Here is an 18,660-nt window from a genome sequence, read left to right as displayed (position 1 = left end):
CAAGACTATGGTCCTCTCGCTCTTTCTCATCAACAAGAGGCACAGCCTGCTCAGTCCCTGTAGCATCTTTCAGAATCAGTTCTGGCAAAACATGTGAAAGCATAGCAGAAACAAAAAAGGCCGGTATTAGAGTATTGATGATGCAGTGGGTTAAACTGAACAAGTATTATTGTTGCAGTCAATTGGATTAAATTAACAAAAAGTTACATTAAACTCAATATTTACCTTTCACTCTTTGTGCCACATCATCCTTGACCTCCTCCTTGACCAGCACATGGTGCTCCACCCACATCAGAGAAAAAGCCGGATCCAAGGCAGCTGCTTTGAGGTAGACTGGATCTGAAAAGGGGGCAGTGATTCCATCTTGTGTCCTGGCCATTTTCACATTGATGAAGATTCCAAGAAATCTTTTGTTCAGGGATGCCTGGAGACTTCTGACCAGGCCGCTCAGGAAATGGACTTGAGGCTTCCGCTGCTCCAGGTGGTGATTCAGGGACAGGACTGAGGGAACAACAGAACTGATTGTGACGATCTTCTCCCCCTGTGTCATATCTGTTGCTTCTCCAAATGGCTTCAGGATGTCCACCAACTCCTTCAACTTATTCCACTCCCGTACTGTGAACAACAACTCCTTGTGCCCAGACTTTTCTAGAACATGACTGAGCTTTCGATGGTCACATTGAACAACTGCCTTCACTTGTCTCAGTGTTGAGATCCATCTTGTGTTGACAGCAGCAGGGATGCCCCTTTCCCCAAATTCAGCTTCAAACACCTCTTTGAATGTTGTGTTTGTATGTAGCAGTGAGCTGATTTTTGATAACTTTGAAAGAGAAGGCGTCATCACTTTTGTTTCTTTCAAGCCATCTCCCACCACCAGCTGGAGAGTGTGGGCAAAACACTGCAAGCGCTGTTTTTTTGCAATAGTAGCATCCACTGTTTGCTGGTCTTCCAGGGTTAGGTCATTCCAGAGCTCTGGGTCATCAAGGTGATCTTCATCATGTACTTCATCTTCTTGTTCAATGGGGAAGCACACCGTGAATGCTTTTCTCATGTTGGCAGCATTGTCACTAATGATATAGTCCAATTTATCTTTGATCCCGTACTCACCACATATGGCCTCAAATTGCTCACAGATTCTTTCGGCCATGTGTGGGCCTTTGACGCCGTCACAGGCCAAGAGATTGGATTTGAGCTGTAGCCTCTCTCCATCTTTCTCCATACAGTGCACAGTGACACCAAGGAACCCCCTCATCTTTCGGTCGGACCAAATGTCCACTGTGACTGAAACATGGTCTGTGTTGCTCAACTGAGTTTTCAGTTTTGAACGTCTCTCTGTAGCGAGGTTCTCTACTTTTGATGTCAATGTTCTACAACACACTGGGCTGTACTTACTGTCAACCACTGACAGAAAGTGACGAAAACTCTTGTTTTCCACAACAGACAGAGGCAAGTTGCAATCGATAACCAGGTCGGACAGTATTGCATTGTTGATAGCTTTCTGCTGTGGATGATTCATGCTGTACTGCCCTACACGGGTCTCCATTAACTGTGAGATTGGAGACTGTTGTGGTTCACTTGTGACAGTTTTGTTCATCTGGTATTGTTCAAATCTGTAAACACATTTTTTTTTTTTAATTGAGCGGGGCAGTAGCACAAGTTTGGGTGCAAAGATGGCTGACTGTGTGGAGGCTCATTGATTTAACGTTACGTTAGCCTACATGCTATACTAGCAGTTATATTTAGCTGCCGGCTATATATTAGCCACGACTTACCGTTCTTTGTGCAGCTTCAAATGTCGAACAAAGTTGGAAGTTGTTGCGCCTCCATCTGTAATTTTTTTCCCGCATGTTTTGCAAGTTGCAATCCGTTTTTTGTTGACTACAGTGTAGTCTGTATATCCGAAAATAATAATTTTGGGTATCATCTTTCCAATGGCTCAATCTGAATTCACCCGCAAACGTTCCTCTGTATTGCCACGCACAACTTTTTCTCCGCTGGCACAATTTGATTGGCTGCTGTCCGATTCAAACTGTTATCTGTTAAATGGAGAGTTGATGCGCTAAACACTTTTTTAAATAGCGTCTTTTATATTTGGGTTTGGGGAGGATATCAAGTCAGGTCGAGTCATAAGGCTCAAGTCCAAGTCAAGTCACGAGTCATTGGTGTCAAAGTCGAGTTGCAAGTCATCTTATTTGTGACTCGAGTCCACACCTCTGAAATGTACTGACACTCAGATTAAACACACACACAAAGAAAGGAATGAGAAACTAAGTTGGTAATCAGTCATTTTTATTAAGTGAAGTGTGATGCCCGACTGAGAAAAGTGATAAGCCTAGTCATAGTTTAATACAGACAGATGCAGAGGTTGTGTAAAGCAGCCATCAATCATGATCGAAGCACAATAACAGAGATCCAATATCCTCATCTCGTCTGTCTTAATATGTAGTTACTGACAGGGTGCCAAAAGGAACACACTTCTCCCTTCAACCATTTTGTCAACATGCAAAACAGACACAGTAATCATGTTTCTTTCTTTTGACAAATTACAATAAAATAAGACATCGTACTATGAAAAAAAGAAAAGTTCTGTTTCTATTTAAAAACACCCTCTCATATACACACAAACATCGTACAAAACGCACACCCTTCACCATCCCTCCAACACCTCTTTGTTTGTCTTCTGTCCCTCCAACACCTCTTTGTTGGTCTTCTGTCCCGCAAACACTTTTCTGTTTCTTTGAACTTGAAGCTGAAAGGAGATGATGGAAGAGAGGAATACATGTTTAGCTTGTTTAAAACCATCTACAGCATCTGATGCAACAACAAAAAAAACAAGGTCTCTCTACCTTAAAACTGAAGGATTTGTGTTATAATAATTCGATTTCCATGGGGCCATGGAAATAGATTCTAAGGGGTTAAGGACATGGTAATTCCCTTAAGGGGAGTGATATCACACTGCCTGATGGGATGCATTTGATTTCAGACCACTGACGTTAGAGACTGACGTTAGCTTTCAAACTAGAATGGAGAAAATCCACATACATTCCATACTAAGAATACAACAGTCAACAGATTTCAGTCAACAACAACAGGGGTGTTTTCATTAGGCAAACAGTTGCAAAATGTTTGGCAACGGTAACAGTTTACTCCAAAAATATGTTTTGCCACAAAAACAAGTTTCTATTGGAAGAAACTCAATTGGTAGGAACTCAGGTTAGTCCCTACATGTTTAATTCCATTTGCTTCTGTTTATATCCATTTGGTTTGGTTCCAAGTGAACACACCTCAGTTCAGGGTATGACATGAGCTAACAAACTATACCGTGGCTCCCTCCAGCATGTGTTGGTCTTTCTGGAGAGCATTGTGCAGGCCTTCCTCGGACGTGTAGCCGATCCAGCAGAAGCCTCTGTGGAATCCTGTCTCCTTGTCCTTTTAGAAGATAGACATTGTGAGGTGAATATAGAGGTTGTGGTATATATTATTATTGGACCATGCTGGTAATTTATGAACATTTGAACATCTTGGCCATGTTCTGTTATAATCTCCACCTGACACAGCCAGAAGAGGACTGGCCACCCCACAAAGCCTGGTTCCTCTCTAGGTTTCTTCCTAGGTTTTTGCCTTTCTAGGGAGTTTTTCCTAGCCACCGTGCTTCTACACCTGCATTGCTTGCTGTTTGGGGTTTTAGGCTGGGTTTCTGTACAGCACTTTGAGATATCAGCTGATGTACGAAGGGCTATATAAATACATTTGATTTGATATACCGGTAACTGCCAAAATAAAGGAAACACCAACTTAAAGTGTCTTAATAGGGCGTTGGGCCATCAGGAGTCAGAACGTCTTCAATGAACCCTGGCATAGATTCTACAAGTGTCTGGAATTCTATCGGAGGGATGCGACACCATTCTTCCAGGAGAAATTCCCTAATTTGGTGTTTTGTTAATGGTGGTGGAAAACTCTGTCGCAGGTGCCTCTCCAGAATCTCCCATAAGTGTTCAACTGACACCACACACAAAGTCACAGATCTCTTCTTCTAGCCAACATCATGGGCAACTGGGCATTTTTATACATTTTTTTGATGGGATGTCAATTGCTTATTTACTAGTGCGTTTCCTTTACTTTTGGCAGCGACCTGTAGGTCAAATGAAGATACACATTGTGATATCAGAGGGCTGGGTTTCTCACTTATTAAACAATCTGTTAAAAGGTGTACTTACAAAAGGAAGTAGGCATTTCTTGACTTGCCCAAACTGCCCAAAGTACTCCTTCATGTCCTCTGATAAAATAATGACAACATGTTATACTGTATGCTCTCCCACTGTACTAGTTATCTATAGTGCAAATGACTGTACTAGAGAGGACGTAGTCTTAATCTTTGACTATACACACTGACACTGATGGTTTAGCTAGCCAGCTGATGCCAACTATCTCATTGACATACATTGCCCACATCATTAGGCTGCAATAAGCCCCACAACTTAGTAATCGGCAGAACGACAATGTCAAATGAGCATTGATGAGAAAAAAAAAAGACAGAAAGGTTGGTTAAAATAAGGTTAGCTGAAAGACGCAGCCACACATAGTTAGCTAGTGAGCTTGGCTAGCAGCAATGTCAAGGCAGCAGTCACACAGCATGATGTATAAAGACGCCTACAAAAGCTCATAGCCTAGCATAAAATAGCCAACATACAGTAATTTTGTTTCCAATATATATTTTTTTAAAGCATGCTTACTGCTTGCAATGGTCCATGGTATTTTAGACACAAACACCTCAAAAACCTTCTTAGACGATGCCATGTTGCGTCCTTGGAAAGCTAACTAGCTAGAAGTTACCTTTGACCCGAGTCACGTGACTTGACACACACCGGTGTTATTTAACTGTTCATTTTTCAAATATGGAATTAAAATCACTAAAAGCAAAGCTTTACTTGACATATTTAGCATGCTATGCTTTTTAATGTTTTGCTTATTTTTTTGTGTACATTTTAGAGTTGAAAGGTAATTTTAGTGATGACAAAGATGGCGGCCTCCATGGTGGAGCATGGAGAAGATGCATTTAGAAAATTGTTCAAATTTTACAAGCGAAGAAATCCTCCACCAGATCTCAGGGATGTCATTGACTTCTCGAAAATTGTGAAACATGAGAAGGTGAGCGTTTCCAAATATAGCTAGCTAACAACTAAATATTGATGTGTAAACAGACAAACTTCCTGGTATAATACTACTGGCTGTAGCTAACTACCAGATTTCCTTCTGATATACAATTAACACCTAGAAAGTGAATTAATGTGCTGTCATACGAAGTCAACTCTTTGATAAATTGCAGTGCATTTACCACTTTTGCGTGGGCGTGTCACTCGCCATTTGTTGTTCGTTTTATTAGAGAACTTAACAGCAAAACAACTGCGATTAGATTCAGATTTTCAAAAACAACTAAAACACAATCACGGGTCTTTCAATTTCCACGAAATAAACAGTCATTTTCAGAGTAATCATCTTCCACTTTGCAAACTGCTTCAGTCAGTAACCAGTCTCCAACCTTTTTATGCAAGTCAGATACAAATGTAATGACAGGCTTGATGGAAACAGAGCATGTCGGTAAACTTTGCAAATGTTGACAAAACAAAATACTTTAGACAAATGTTGTTTTTCACGGTAAAACAAATTATGCGAGATATGTCAGTGTAAACTATATATAACCATCATACCGACGTAAACTTGGAGTCACGCGACGGTGTGTGGTGTTCCCAATACGACTTCTCGGGAAATAATACAGTTTATTAGAGAAAGGGGGATACCTAGTCAGTTGTACAACTGAATGCATTCAACTGAAAGGTGTCTTCCGCATTTAACCCAACCCCTCTGAATCAGAGAAGTGCAGGGTGCCTTGATGGACATCCATCTCCCGGAGTCGCCTCTTCACTGTTGACGTTGAGACTGGTGTTTTAATGGGTACTATTTAATGAAGCTGCCAGTTGAGGACATGTGAGGCGTCTGTTTCTCAAACTAGACACTCAAATGTACTTGTACGCTTGACCAGTTGTGCACCCAGGCCTCCCACTCTTTCTATTTTGGTTAGAGACAGTTATTTTTTATTGAACTAGTTTGCGCTGTTCTGTGAAGGGAGTAGTACACAGCTTTGTACGAGATCTTCAGTTTCTTGGCAATTTCTCGCATGGAATAGCCTTCATTTCTCAGAACAAAAATAGACTAACGAGTTTCAGAAGAAAGTGCTTTTGTTTCTGGCCATTTTGAGCCTGTAATTGAACCCACAAATGCTGATGCTCCAGATACTCAACTAGTCTAAAGAAGGCCAGTTTTATTGCTTATTTAATCAGGGCAAAAGTTTTCAGCTCTGCCAGCATATTAGCAAAAGGGTTTTCTAATGATCAATTAGCCTTTTAAAATGATAAACTTGGATTAGCTAACACAACGTACCATTGGAACACAGGAGTGATGGTTGCTGATAATGGGCCTATGTAGATATTCCATTAAAAATCAGCCGTTTCCAGCTATAATAGTCATTTACAACATAAAAAATGTCTACACTGTATTTCTGATCAATTTTATGTTATTTTAATGGATAAAAAATGTGCTTTTCTTTCAAAAACAAGGACATTTCTAAGTGGCCACAAACTTATATGTGTGTGTGTGTGCCCACTATGAACTCTGGTTGATGTGATTGATCTAATGAAACGATGTGATGGTGATTGACAGGTCTTTCCCACCGAACTGAACCCAGCTGCAGTGAGTGATGCTGAGGCCAGGAGGGCAGGCCTTCGCCCCATCAGAGACTGGACAGCCTTTGGCTTGCACGGTTATCCAGGTAGGATATTAGGCTAGTGGAGTTTTTTTATTTTTTTATGCTGAGCTGTAACATAATCCTGCACATCATTTTAACTCTCCAGGACCATGATGGGTAACAAATTGCCTAATAATATTAGTCTTGACTCCTGAACTAATTCAGATATGTAGTACAGGGGGTTGGTGAGACCTTAATTAAGGAGGACGAGCTCGTGGTAATGGCTGGAGTGGAATGGTGTAAAATACATCAAACACATGGTTTCCATTCCATTTACTTTGTTCCAGCCATTAGTATGAGCCGTCCTCCCTTCAGCAGCCTCCACTGATATGTTGTACTTGTAAGTAAAAAATAATAATAATATATATATATAACTAGCCCTAGTCAGTATGTAAGATGTAACTTTTTTATAGATGTGGGGCGGCAGGGTAGCCTAGTGGTTAGAGTGTAGAGGTGGCAGGGTAGCCTAGTGGTTAGAGTGTAGAGGTGGCAGGGTAGCCTAGTGGTTAGAGTGTAGAGGTGGCAGGGTAGCCTAGTGGTTAGAGTGTAGAGGTGGCAGGGTAGCCTAGTGGTTAGAGTGTAGAGGTGGCAGGGTAGCCTAGTGGTTAGAGTGTAGAGGTGGCAGGTAGCCTAGTGGTTAGAGTGTAGAGGTGGCAGGTAGCCTAGTGGTTAGAGTGTAGAGGTGGCAGGGTAGCCTAGTGGTTAGAGTGTAGAGGTGGCAGGGTAGCCTAGTGGTTAGAGTGTAGAGGTGGCAGGGTAGCCTAGTGGTTAGAGTGTAGAGGTGGCAGGGTAGCCTAGTGGTTAGAGTGTTGGACTAGTAACCGGAAGGTTGCAAGTTCAAATCGCCGAGCTGACAAGGTTCAAATCTGTCGTCCTGCCCCAGTTAACCCACTGTACCTAGGCCGTCATTGAAAATAAGAATTAGTTCTTAACTGACTTGCCTAGTTAAATAAAGATACATTTTATTTAGTTTTTTAACTCTTGACCTAGGTCTTCACCAATGATATAGTGGTAAAAGATCTGAGGTTAAATGCTGATTGCCATTCGCAGTGAGTAAAGTAACGCTCCCTATACTTTCAAATGGGCTTGTGGGTAAATGCTTTGCTTGCTAACTTCTCCTGAATTTAATTTCGCTGCTCCATCGATCGCTCCATACATTGTCTGAAACTGCCGTCCTAGAAGTTGTTGTTGATGTCAAAATGAGCGGCATTGTACAAGACAAATGTAAATGTATAGTAATTGGTTCATCTCTAAACAATTAGAGTATCGATGCCAATTACGTGATTCATGATTCGGGTTTGGCCCAACCCATCGGTTTCTGGGACCAATCAGAATGGTCAAGATGTGTTCGCTGTCTACATAACGGTGGGGAGGAAAGCAAATCCAGACTCATTGTGCAGAAAAACCACTAGTGGATGTGGCGTTTGGTTGGAGCTATGTGGATGGGCGTGTCAGGCTAGGTAAATGTTTGACCTCCAGTACACTGTACACTGTCTCGACAGCCCCCTAATCTGTTGTTAATGTACCTTCCTGGCTCTTGAGGGGATCAATAAAGTTGTAGTGAATTGAATGTAGTAATCCCTGTGTGTGTGTGTGACCCCTCCCCTCCAGGGTTCATCTTTATATCCAACCCGTTCCTGCCAGGCTCCCAGCAGCACTGGGTGAGACAGTGTCTGAAGACCTACCCACAGAAACCCAACGTGTGTAACCTGGACATGCACATGGCACCCACGGAAACACAAGACATCTGGGGGAGGAGTGCAGACGCGCTCCGGTAAATAGACTAACTACTTTCAGCACCAGCGGACAGGCTGCTGGAGTGCCGTGTCTACTTCCCATTATTATTTGAGTGAAAAATTAATAATTTATCAGAATGTAACTTCCACCTTACATTTTGCAGAGAGACCCAATTCAGTCAAAATACTATATTTGATAATTCTCTCTTTCTCAGCCTTGAAGGTTTAAATTTAACGTTTGATACATGTGAAAGAGGTAGGATGTCTAATGTAATCAATTGACTTGAATGGGTAGCATTCCTTTTAGCCCTTAGCCGATGTCTGAGCCTGGTGTGATTTCCCCACAGGAAGACGGGTTCGAGGGTCAGGGAGCCCAAGACACTGCTGGAGAAGCTTCGCTGGGTGACCCTGGGCTACCACTACAACTGGGACACCAAGGTAGACCTCTGTCTGTCTCTCTCTCATCTTAATGGTTTTATGTTGCGTGTTCTGTATCTCTCTCTCTCTCTCTCTCTCACTATGGGTGCATCTTAATGGTTTTATGTTGCGTGTTCTCTCTCTCTGTATCTCTCTCTCTTTCTCTCTCACTATGGGTGCATCTTAATGGTTTTATGTAGAGCGTTCTCTCTCTCTCTAGCTCTCAACGGTCATATAAATTGTTAATAGGTTTTAAAAAAAATACTAATAAATGCAACAGTTGGACAATGGATGTCACTCCAAACGTTTAGATGTGTTTTAATCCACCAGATATTAACTGAATTATAGCACATAACTCATTGTCTGTGCAGGAAAACGTTTTGATTTCAGGGAATCTGGTAGGAATTCAAATATTCAATTTATTGTAAAAATTTCAACAGCAAAAAAAATCTTAGAATTCACTCATATATATTTTCTTAAGGTATCAGGTATTTTAAAATTATTTTGTGATAAAATAAATAAAGTTATGTTCATCCATTCCACGAGGTCAGTACAGGTGCCGAGAAGCTGTTTTTCAGTCTCTATCTCAAGACATGTGTCGAGACGATGCGTTTAATCCCCAACAAAGCTTTAGCGTTCTTGTAAGATATATATATATATATATTTTTTTTTTTTTTTCCTTTATTTAACTAGGCAAGTCAGTTAAGAACAAATTCTTCTTTTTTTGCTGAGTTTATTTTAGATTGACATGTTTGACAAGAAGTGTAATTCCTTCCTGACAGGAAGTGGACTGACATGAACTTCAGTTGAAAAATGTTTTCCCTCCAGTGTCAAAGCTGGGACCGAGAAGCTGTTTTTCAGTCTCTATCTCAAGACGATGCGTTAAATCCCCAACGAAGCTTTAGCGTTCTTGTAAGATATATATATATTTTAAAGCTTTATTTAACTAGGCAAGTCAGTTTTTTTCAATGACGGCCTAGGAACAGCGGGTTAACTGCCTGTTCAGGGGCAGAACAACAGATTTGTACCTTGTCAGCTCGGGGATTTGAACTTGCAACCTTCCGGTTACTAGTCCAATGCTCTAAACACTAGGCTACCCTACCGCCCCAATATACGTGCAGTATTCCATTGGACCCATTCTAGCCATTACCTGGGTGTTTTTACAGGTCCTTACAAACATGTCTGTGGGTCATAATGTTAACGGGAGATTAAACAAAACTACAGGCACAAGCAAGAGTATGAAAGAGTCGCAGGAGTAAAATGAAAGCAAGCAATCAATCTAGCGAGATTTAAGTGACAAGTAGATTTTGCGGCCCTCAAACAAGGAAAGAGATGGCTGATCAAGACAGATCCTCAGGTGAGTGGAGGCATACACGTTGCTATTCACTATGTACTATCGGTGCATCTCAAGGGTCTTAGTAGAACTCTGTCTCTCTCTCTCTCTCTCTCTCTCTCTCTGTGTGCATCTCAATGGTCTTAGTAGAACTGTGTGCATCTCAATTGTCTAGGTGCTTCAAGCTCAATTCTGGACCTCGAAGCCAGTTCCACCGCATTTGTTTTCTCCCATTGTTCCCCTCTAATCAGGGACTGGTTTAGACCTGGGACACCAGGTGGGTGGTTCCCCTCTAATCAGGGACTGGTTTAGACCTGGGACACCAGGTGGGTGGTTCCCCTCTAATCAGGGACTGGTTTAGACCTGGGACACCAGGTGGGTGCAATTAGTTATCAGGTAGAACACAAAAGCAGCAGACTCCAGACCTCATAGTATGAGAGTTGAATACCCCCTGGTCTAGGTAAAGCTCACTCTATGGGTGCATCTCAATGGTCTTAGTAGAGCTGTCGCTTTCTTTAAAAAAATAACTTCACCTTTATTTTTAACTAGGCAAGTCGGCTAAGAACAAATTCTTATTTACAATGAAGCCTAACTCGGTCGACCAAACCCACTCTATGGGTGCTTCTCAATTGTTTTAGGTGTTCTCTCCTTGTTTCCTTCCCTTCATCTGTACCTGTGTCTTTTCTACTTTTATATAAAGTGTATGTATGTATATGAGTTCCCACATCTCCGACACTGGAGAGAAAACATTTTTCAACTGAAGTTCATGTCAGTCCACTTCCTGTCAGGAAGGAATTACACTTCTTGCCAAATAGTCAAACATGTCAATCTAAAATAAACTCAGCAAAAACGAAACAACCCTGTCTTTCAAAGATAATTCATAAAAATCCAAATAACTTCACAGATCTTCATTGTAAAGGGTTTAAACACTGTTTCCCATGCTTGTTCAATGAACCATAAACAATTAATGAACATGCACCTATGGAACGGTCGTTAAGACACTAATCTTACAGACGGTAGGCAATCAAGGTCACAGGTATGAAAACTTAGGGCACTAAAGAGGCCTTCCTACTGACTGAAAAACACCAAAAGAAAGATTCCCAGGGTCCCTGCTAATCTGCGTGAATGTGCCTTAGGCATGCTGCAAGGAGGCATGAGGACTGCAGATGTGACCATGGCAATAAATAAATTGCAATGTTTGTACTGTGAGACACCTAGGACAGTGTTACAGGGAGACAGGATGGACAGCTGATTGTCCTCGCAGTGGTAGACCACTTGTAACAACACCTGCACAGGATCGGTACATCCAAACATCACACCTGCGGGACAGGTACAGGATGGCAACATCAACTGCCCGAGTTACACCAGGAACGCACAATCCAAATCAAATCAAATCAAATTTTATTTGTCACATACACATGGTTAGCAGATGTTAATGCGAGTGTAGCGAAATGCTTGTGCTTCTAGTTCCGACAATGCAGTAATAACGAACAAGTAATCTAACTAACAATTCCCCAAAAAACTACTGTCTTATACACAGTGTAAGGGGATAAGGAATATGTACATAAGGATATATGAATGAGTGATGGTACAGAGCAGCATAGGCAAGATACAGTAGATGATATCGAGTACAGTATAACATATGAGATGAGTATGTAAACAAAGTGGCATAGTTAAAGTGGCTAGTGATACATGTATTACATAAGGATGCAGTCGATGATATAGAGTACAGTATATACGTATGCATATGAGATGAATAATGTAGGGTAAGTAACATTATATAAGGTAGCATTGTTTAAAGTGGCTAGTGATATATTTACATCATTTCCCATCAATTCCCATTATTAAAGTGGCTGGAGTTGAGTCAGTGTCATTGACAGTGTGTTGGCAGCAGCCACTCAATGTTAGTGGTGGCTGTTTAACAGTCAGATGGCCTTGAGATAGAAGCTGTTTTTCAGTCTCTCGGTCCCAGCTTTGATGCACCTGTACTGACCTCGCCTTCTGGATGACAGCGGGGTGAACAGGCAGTGGCTCGGGTGGTTGATGTCCTTGATGATCTTTATGGCCTTCCTGTAGCATCGGGTGGTGTAGGTGTCCTGGAGGGCAGGTAGTTTGCCCCCGGTGATGCGTTGTGCAGACCTCACTACCCTCTGGAGAGCCTTACGGTTGAGGGCGGTGCAGTTGCCATACCAGGCGGTGATACAGCCCGCCAGGATGCTCTCGATTGTGCATCTGTAGAAGTTTGTGAGTGCTTTTGGTGACAAGCCGAATTTCTTCAGCCTCCTGAGGTTGAAGAGGCGCTGCTGTGCCTTCTTCACGATGCTGTCTGTGTGAGTGGACCAATTCAGTTTGCCTGTGATGTGTATGCCAAGGAACTTAAAACTTGCTACCCTCTCCACTACTGTTCCATCGATGTGGATAGGGGGGTGTTCCCTCCATCAGTGCTCAGACTGTCCGCAATAGGCTGAGCGAAGCTGGACTGAGGGCTTGTAGGCCTGTTGTAAGGCAGGTCCTCACCCGACATCACCGGCAACAACGTCGCCTATGGGCACAAACCCACCGTCGCTGGACCAGACAGGACTGGCAAAAAGTGCTCTTCACTGACGAGTCGCGGTTTTGTCTCATCGGGGGTGATGGTCGGAAGGTTACACTGAGGCCTGTACTCTGGAGTGGGATCGATTTTGGAGGTGGAGGGTCTTTCATGGTCTGGGGCGGTGTGTCAAAGCATCATCAGACTGAGCTTGTTGTCATTGCAGGTAATCTCAATGCTGTGCGTTACTCCCTCGTCTGGTACCTTTCCAGCAGGCTCATCTTGACATGACCCTCCAGCATGACAATGCCACCTGCCATAGTGCTCGTTCTGCGCGTGATTTCCTGCAAGACATAAGTGCTAGTGTTCTGCCATGGCCATCGAAAAGCCCAGATCTCAATCCCATTGAGCACGTCTCGGACCTGTTGGATCGGAGGGTGAGGGCTAGTGCCTGGGAACTTGCAGGTGCCTTGGTGGAAGAGTGGAGTAACGTCTCACAGCAAGCACTGGCAAATCTGGTGCAGTCAAGGAGATGCACTGTAGTACTTAATGCAGCTGGTGGCCACACCAGATACTGACTGTTACTTTTGATTTTAATTCCCCCCCCCCCCCCCCCCAGGGACACATTATTTCATTTCTGTTAGTCACATGTCTGTGGAACTTATTCAGTTTATGTCTGTTGTTGAATCTTATGTTCATACAAATATTTACACAAGTTAAGTTTGCTGAGTCACTCGCGGTTTGCAGTTGACAGTGGGAGTGCGTTTATTTTTTTATATTACTCTATCAATGTCATATTTCTATTAGTTATAACATCTGTCCAGATCATAAAACACAGAAAAGTGAGACAGGAGCCTTTTTAAATTGAGAGTAGATCGTTAAATAAATGTCTCGACGATACCATGTTTACGTATCTGACAACGACGTCACTAGTGAGGCGATGTCCCATTGATACCACAGCAGTCAGTGCATGATTCAGTGCACCAGTTACATATGCTAAAGATCTGAAACATGTCCTCCATCCACCACACCACCAGTCTCCATTGTGTCACAACGGTAGATGGAACAGTCATCACTTCAAACAGGACATGAATACTGTATGTACACAGTAGTGTTCTCTGTGTTTTAAATATTGGAGGTGTGTGAGAGATCACAGGGGTGTTTGGATCATATTAGCCTGGTGTTCTCCTTTCAGGTCAGGTCATCTGTAATTGTGCAGGCGCCTGCCTGTCTCGTTTATATGCTAATGACATCCAAGGTGTTTAGTCGTCTGTCCCATTTAAATCAGTCAGGAGTTTTACACCGGATTCATTAGCTCCCATCCTGGCTCCGACACTGCCAAATGTCTGACAACAATCACTGCATTTTAAGCATGCCCCCCCCTCAGCTAATCCATGTGTTTAGAGGACAGCAGCACAGTGATTATCCTGTGATTGCACGTGTGGCTGAGTGCATGCCCCCAACACTAACCAGGAAGAGATGCAGAGAGTTTGCTTGTTTATTAATGGAAATAATGCCCCCCGACTCCATGCTGTCTGGCTGGCTGACTGGCTTGCTGTCTGGCTGGCTGACTGGCTTGCTGTCTGGCTGGCTGACTGGCTTGCTGTCTGGCTGGCTGACTGGCTTGCTGTCTGGCTGGCTGTCTGGCTGGCTGACTGGCTTGCTGTCTGGCTGGCTGACTGGCTTGCTGTCTGGCTGGCTGACTGGCTTGCTGTCTGGCTGGCTGACTGGCTTGCTGACTGACTGGCTTGCTGACTGACTGACTGGCTTGCTGACTGACTGACTGACTGGCTTGCTGACTGACTGGCTTGCTGACTGGCTGGCTAGCTGACTGGCTAGCTGACTTCAGTTAGAGAAAATTGATCTCCCTAAGACTGACCTCCGCGACTGCCCTCCGCGACCGAGACCGACCGACCTCCGCAACCGAGACCGACCTCCGCGACTGAACTCCGAGACCGACCGACCTCCGCGACCGAGACCGACCACCGAGACGACCTCTGCGACTGAACTCCGCGACCGAGACCGACCACCGAGACGACCTCCGCCACTGACCTCCGAGAGCGACCTCCGCAACCGAGACTGACCACTGAAAGGCTTGTGCAGCATGGATGTTATGCTTCTTCCCTGAATTGGAAATGAATGAATACAGTTTTAGTAACTTAGTAACTTCTTTCTGTTGCAGACATACTCAGCAGATCACTACACTCTGTTCCCATCAGATCTCCACTCCATATCCCTCCATGTGGCCGCAGCCTGCCGATTTCCTGGGTTCAACGCAGAAGCTGGAATCCTCAACTACTACCGCTCCGATTCGTCACTCGGGATCCACGTAGACGAATCAGAGCTGGACCACACTAGACCCCTCCTGTCATTCAGGTGAGTGGAGGAGGGGCTTGTGAGCCGGGTGCCCCGTTCTGACCAATGGCGAAGTCGGCTCAAAGCAAAGCTGACGTAGGTTAAGCACATGGAGTGATGAGTAGGATTCTGTGTGTTCACATGCAACAGTGATTGCTTTTGATTTTTTTTAAATGCTTTATCTGCCTTCCCTAAGAAAACCAGTTTGAAAATTCAAACAGATTTTTGGGGGAAAGAGATGTACCATGCTGCGTTGTTGACAATACGACTGAGCGGCACAGATTACTGTTCCATTTCAGCAGGGCGCGCCTCCAACACCGGCTTCGCCCGGACACGTGACGGGCCATAACCCGGGTCAGCTTAATCAAACTCCCTTATCCATAACCCGGGCCAGCTTAATCAAACTCCCTTATCCATAACCCGGGCCAGCTTAATCAAACTCCCTTATCCATAACCCGGGCCAGCTTAATCAAACTCCCTTATCCATAACCCGGGCCAGCTTAATCAAACTCCCTTATCCATAACCCGGGCCAGCTTAATCAAACTCCCTTATCCATAACCCGGGCCAGCTTAATCAAACTCCCTTATCCATAACCCGGGCCAGCTTAATCAAACTCCCTCATTGAATATTGTCTCAATTCATCCTAAATTACAACCTGACACTCTTTGGTAATACTCTCTGGATGTGTTACTCTGAATGTGAAAGCGGCTATTGAACATTTCCTGTTTGTCTTGTTGTTGTTATCCTCATACGTTTCTTCTTCTTTTTTTTTTTTTTTGATTGACCTCAGTTTCGGCCAATCCGCCGTCTTCCTGCTTGGTGGAACTCAGAGGGAAGACCCGCCCACCGCCATGTACATGCACAGTGGTGACGTCATGGTAATGTCAGGACACAGCCGCCTCCTCTACCACGCCGTGCCTCGCGTTGTCCCTGCCCCCAAAGGAGACCCCTTACACCCCTCTCTGGAGGAGGATGGCCTAGGCCCAGGGTCAGACCAGGGACTCGCACAGGACCATACCCAGGGAGAGGCCACCCTGATTCAGCCGGTATCAGAGGAGGACTGGGCGGTGTGCTCCAGGTACATCGAGACCTCCAGGGTGAATATGACCATCAGACAGGTGCTTGGGTCTGGCCAGGCCTTCCCCGCCATGGACACGACAGACAAACGAATAGACGCGGGACACATGCATGGGTACCATGACAACCAGGATGGAGAGAATGTGGGACTGAAGAGGAGGAGGAGGAGTGACTCATGAGACACCACACCAATAGAGGTTACATGTATGGACTGTTATGAAGAAGAAGACCGTTATGATAAGAGTTCTACTGTACAGCGTTACCTCTTATGATGAATATTTATTTCTGGATAATTTCACATGGTGATGTTGTAATAAATGTGACATTGTATTTAAAGAAATTGTGGACTCCTTCATTTTACACCAAATGAGTTATACAGGGTTAGCTGTTACATACTGTATGCAGACTGACGTCATAGTGGAGTTATGTGAGGGTCAGCTGGCAAGGTGTAGGCCGGTTCAAAGCACTGAAACCACCATATCAAGATCACAGAATCTGGGTTATCTGGATCAGAATGATCCTTTCTGACTTAGTTTCTTTAAACCGGATTTAAAAAAACACCCCGATTTAATCTGATGCTGGATTACAAAAAAAAGACGATTACAGAACCCAGAACATTCTCATCCAGATTAAAAGTTGTAGAAAAACTGGGCCCTGGAGACAGAGAGAGAGAAAATAGCATCAACAAAAACAGACCATAAACATCCCTCATTGGAAACCTATTAAAAGTGATTGTTTGTTTTCTCTATGTGTTTGAAGTCATGTAACAGTGAAGCCACCTGAAGTTCTTCACACTTCTTCACACTGGATTAATTGCCTCCTATTGAGAATGTGTTTCTTAAAGGGGTCAGAGAAACCTGATAGAGGGAGAATAAATTGGTTTCATGGTGAGATCTTTTGTGTTTTCTTCTGTACTACTGTAAACCCAACAGTTTATACTATAGCAGTGATTATTAGTCAACTATAGTTGAGTTCAGAGTTTCACTACATTAATTACAGCAAACAAAATTGTTTTTATAAATGGGTTGTGATGTTTGTCTCTGCGAAATAGGAAAAAAAATTGTCTTTCCTTCATGGTCCATTTATGGAGAAAGTAATGTTGGAATGAGCAGTGAAGTGAACTGCATTTGACCCATATCACATGACGAGTTTGCCCGAAGGCCAGCAGATGGCGATAATGAGTCGTTTCATCTTACCGTCCAAAGGCATTTGTATGCGATACATTTGTATACCCTGCGGTCCGGTTCGTACATAAATTCTCCACTCAGGCTGCAAAGATGTCCATTTCCTCCTCAACTCGATTTAATGGCGAGAAGGCGTAACAACAAAAAAAAAGTGGAAAATATATGCGTCTTGTTTTTTGTGAAACACCATTTTCCACCACCGTGCTAAAGTGGCTAATGTTAACTCCCTGATGTTGTGGCCCTCGTTCAGCCAAGGGGAAACAACAGACTGCTGCAACCTGATTGGCTGAACGCAATACGCAACATCAGGGACTAGCATTCCTAGGTATTAGCCACTAGCATGGTGGTGGAAAATGGTGTTTCGTAAAGAAAGCATACATATTTTCTCGTTCTTATTTCCCGTGTATGGGAGACGAGTGTATAGCCTGCTGCATATAATGCCTTTGGACGGTAAAATGAAGCAACTCATTATCGCCTTCTGCTAATGATGAGTGAACTGGGGGAGAGCTGAGACTTGTAGAAGAGGATCCAGAAAAACGTTATTGTCCAGTGTGGGACGTTAGGTCATCATGACATGTACAGATATTATAGGATCACTTTGTCATCAAGAGGATCTAAAGTTGTTTTGTACATGTATTATATAATACAGACAGTTTATATATTACTTTATAAGAACACGGAATTCCAAAAGTATGCAGGATAAATATGCCTATGCAGAACCATAGAGAGTTGAACTAACTTTTAGAATGTTGAATATTGTTCTAGACATTCAGTTTCATAGCATTATTTAAATATTCCCCTTTTTATGTCAATGAGGGGCCAACATGGCTGCCATAGAATGCTGTAGTGTCATATTAATGGAGAGCCAACATGGCTGCCATAGAACGTTGTAGTGTCATGTAATTGGAGAGCCAACATGGCTGCCATAGAATGTTGTAGTGTCATGTTAATCGGCTCTAACATGGCTGCCATAGAATGTTGTAGTGTCATGTAAATGCTTCATAATGCAGAAACCTAAATGTCCTACCTCTCTAAAAGCATGTCTCTGGACCAATGTATGTTTTAATATCCAAAGTACTAAATCAACTTGAACTCAAACTTGAGAAGTTGAGTGAAAATGATTTGTTATGTTCCTCCTCTCTGTATCTCTCTTTTGCATGCAACATTAGGCAGGTTTCCATTGACACAGGTTTATTCAACAAAAGGCAATGCCACAAAACAAAAC

At 43.3% G+C, this 18,660-nt stretch overlaps 2 protein-coding genes across 2 annotated transcripts; one reads left to right on the top strand and one right to left on the bottom strand.

Annotated features, from left to right (window-relative positions):
- Nucleotides 1-2,272: 2,272 nt before the first annotated feature.
- LOC109904338 (SRA stem-loop-interacting RNA-binding protein, mitochondrial) lies at nucleotides 2,273-4,912 on the bottom strand. The gene is made up of 4 exons (XM_020501600.1): nucleotides 4,734-4,912; nucleotides 4,218-4,276; nucleotides 3,322-3,429; nucleotides 2,273-2,749 (listed from the first exon to the last, which is right to left on the bottom strand). Exons 1-4 carry the CDS (start codon nucleotides 4,795-4,797, stop codon nucleotides 2,648-2,650), a joined length of 333 nt encoding a protein of 110 aa, XP_020357189.1. The 5' UTR covers nucleotides 4,798-4,912; the 3' UTR covers nucleotides 2,273-2,647.
- alkbh1 (alkB homolog 1, histone H2A dioxygenase) lies at nucleotides 4,912-16,587 on the top strand. The gene is made up of 6 exons (XM_020501599.2): nucleotides 4,912-5,148; nucleotides 6,718-6,826; nucleotides 8,414-8,576; nucleotides 8,886-8,976; nucleotides 15,001-15,194; nucleotides 15,965-16,587. The coding sequence occupies exons 1-6, from the start codon at nucleotides 5,011-5,013 to the stop codon at nucleotides 16,428-16,430; spliced, it is 1,161 nt and encodes a 386-aa protein (XP_020357188.2). The 5' UTR covers nucleotides 4,912-5,010; the 3' UTR covers nucleotides 16,431-16,587.
- Nucleotides 16,588-18,660: the final 2,073 nt, after the last annotated feature.

This window comes from Oncorhynchus kisutch, linkage group LG14 (assembly GCF_002021735.2).
Source record: "Oncorhynchus kisutch isolate 150728-3 linkage group LG14, Okis_V2, whole genome shotgun sequence".
NCBI lineage: Eukaryota > Metazoa > Chordata > Actinopteri > Salmoniformes > Salmonidae > Oncorhynchus > Oncorhynchus kisutch.
The sequence above is the reverse complement of the archived record's forward strand: the minus strand, read 5'-3'. Positions and strand labels throughout refer to the sequence as shown.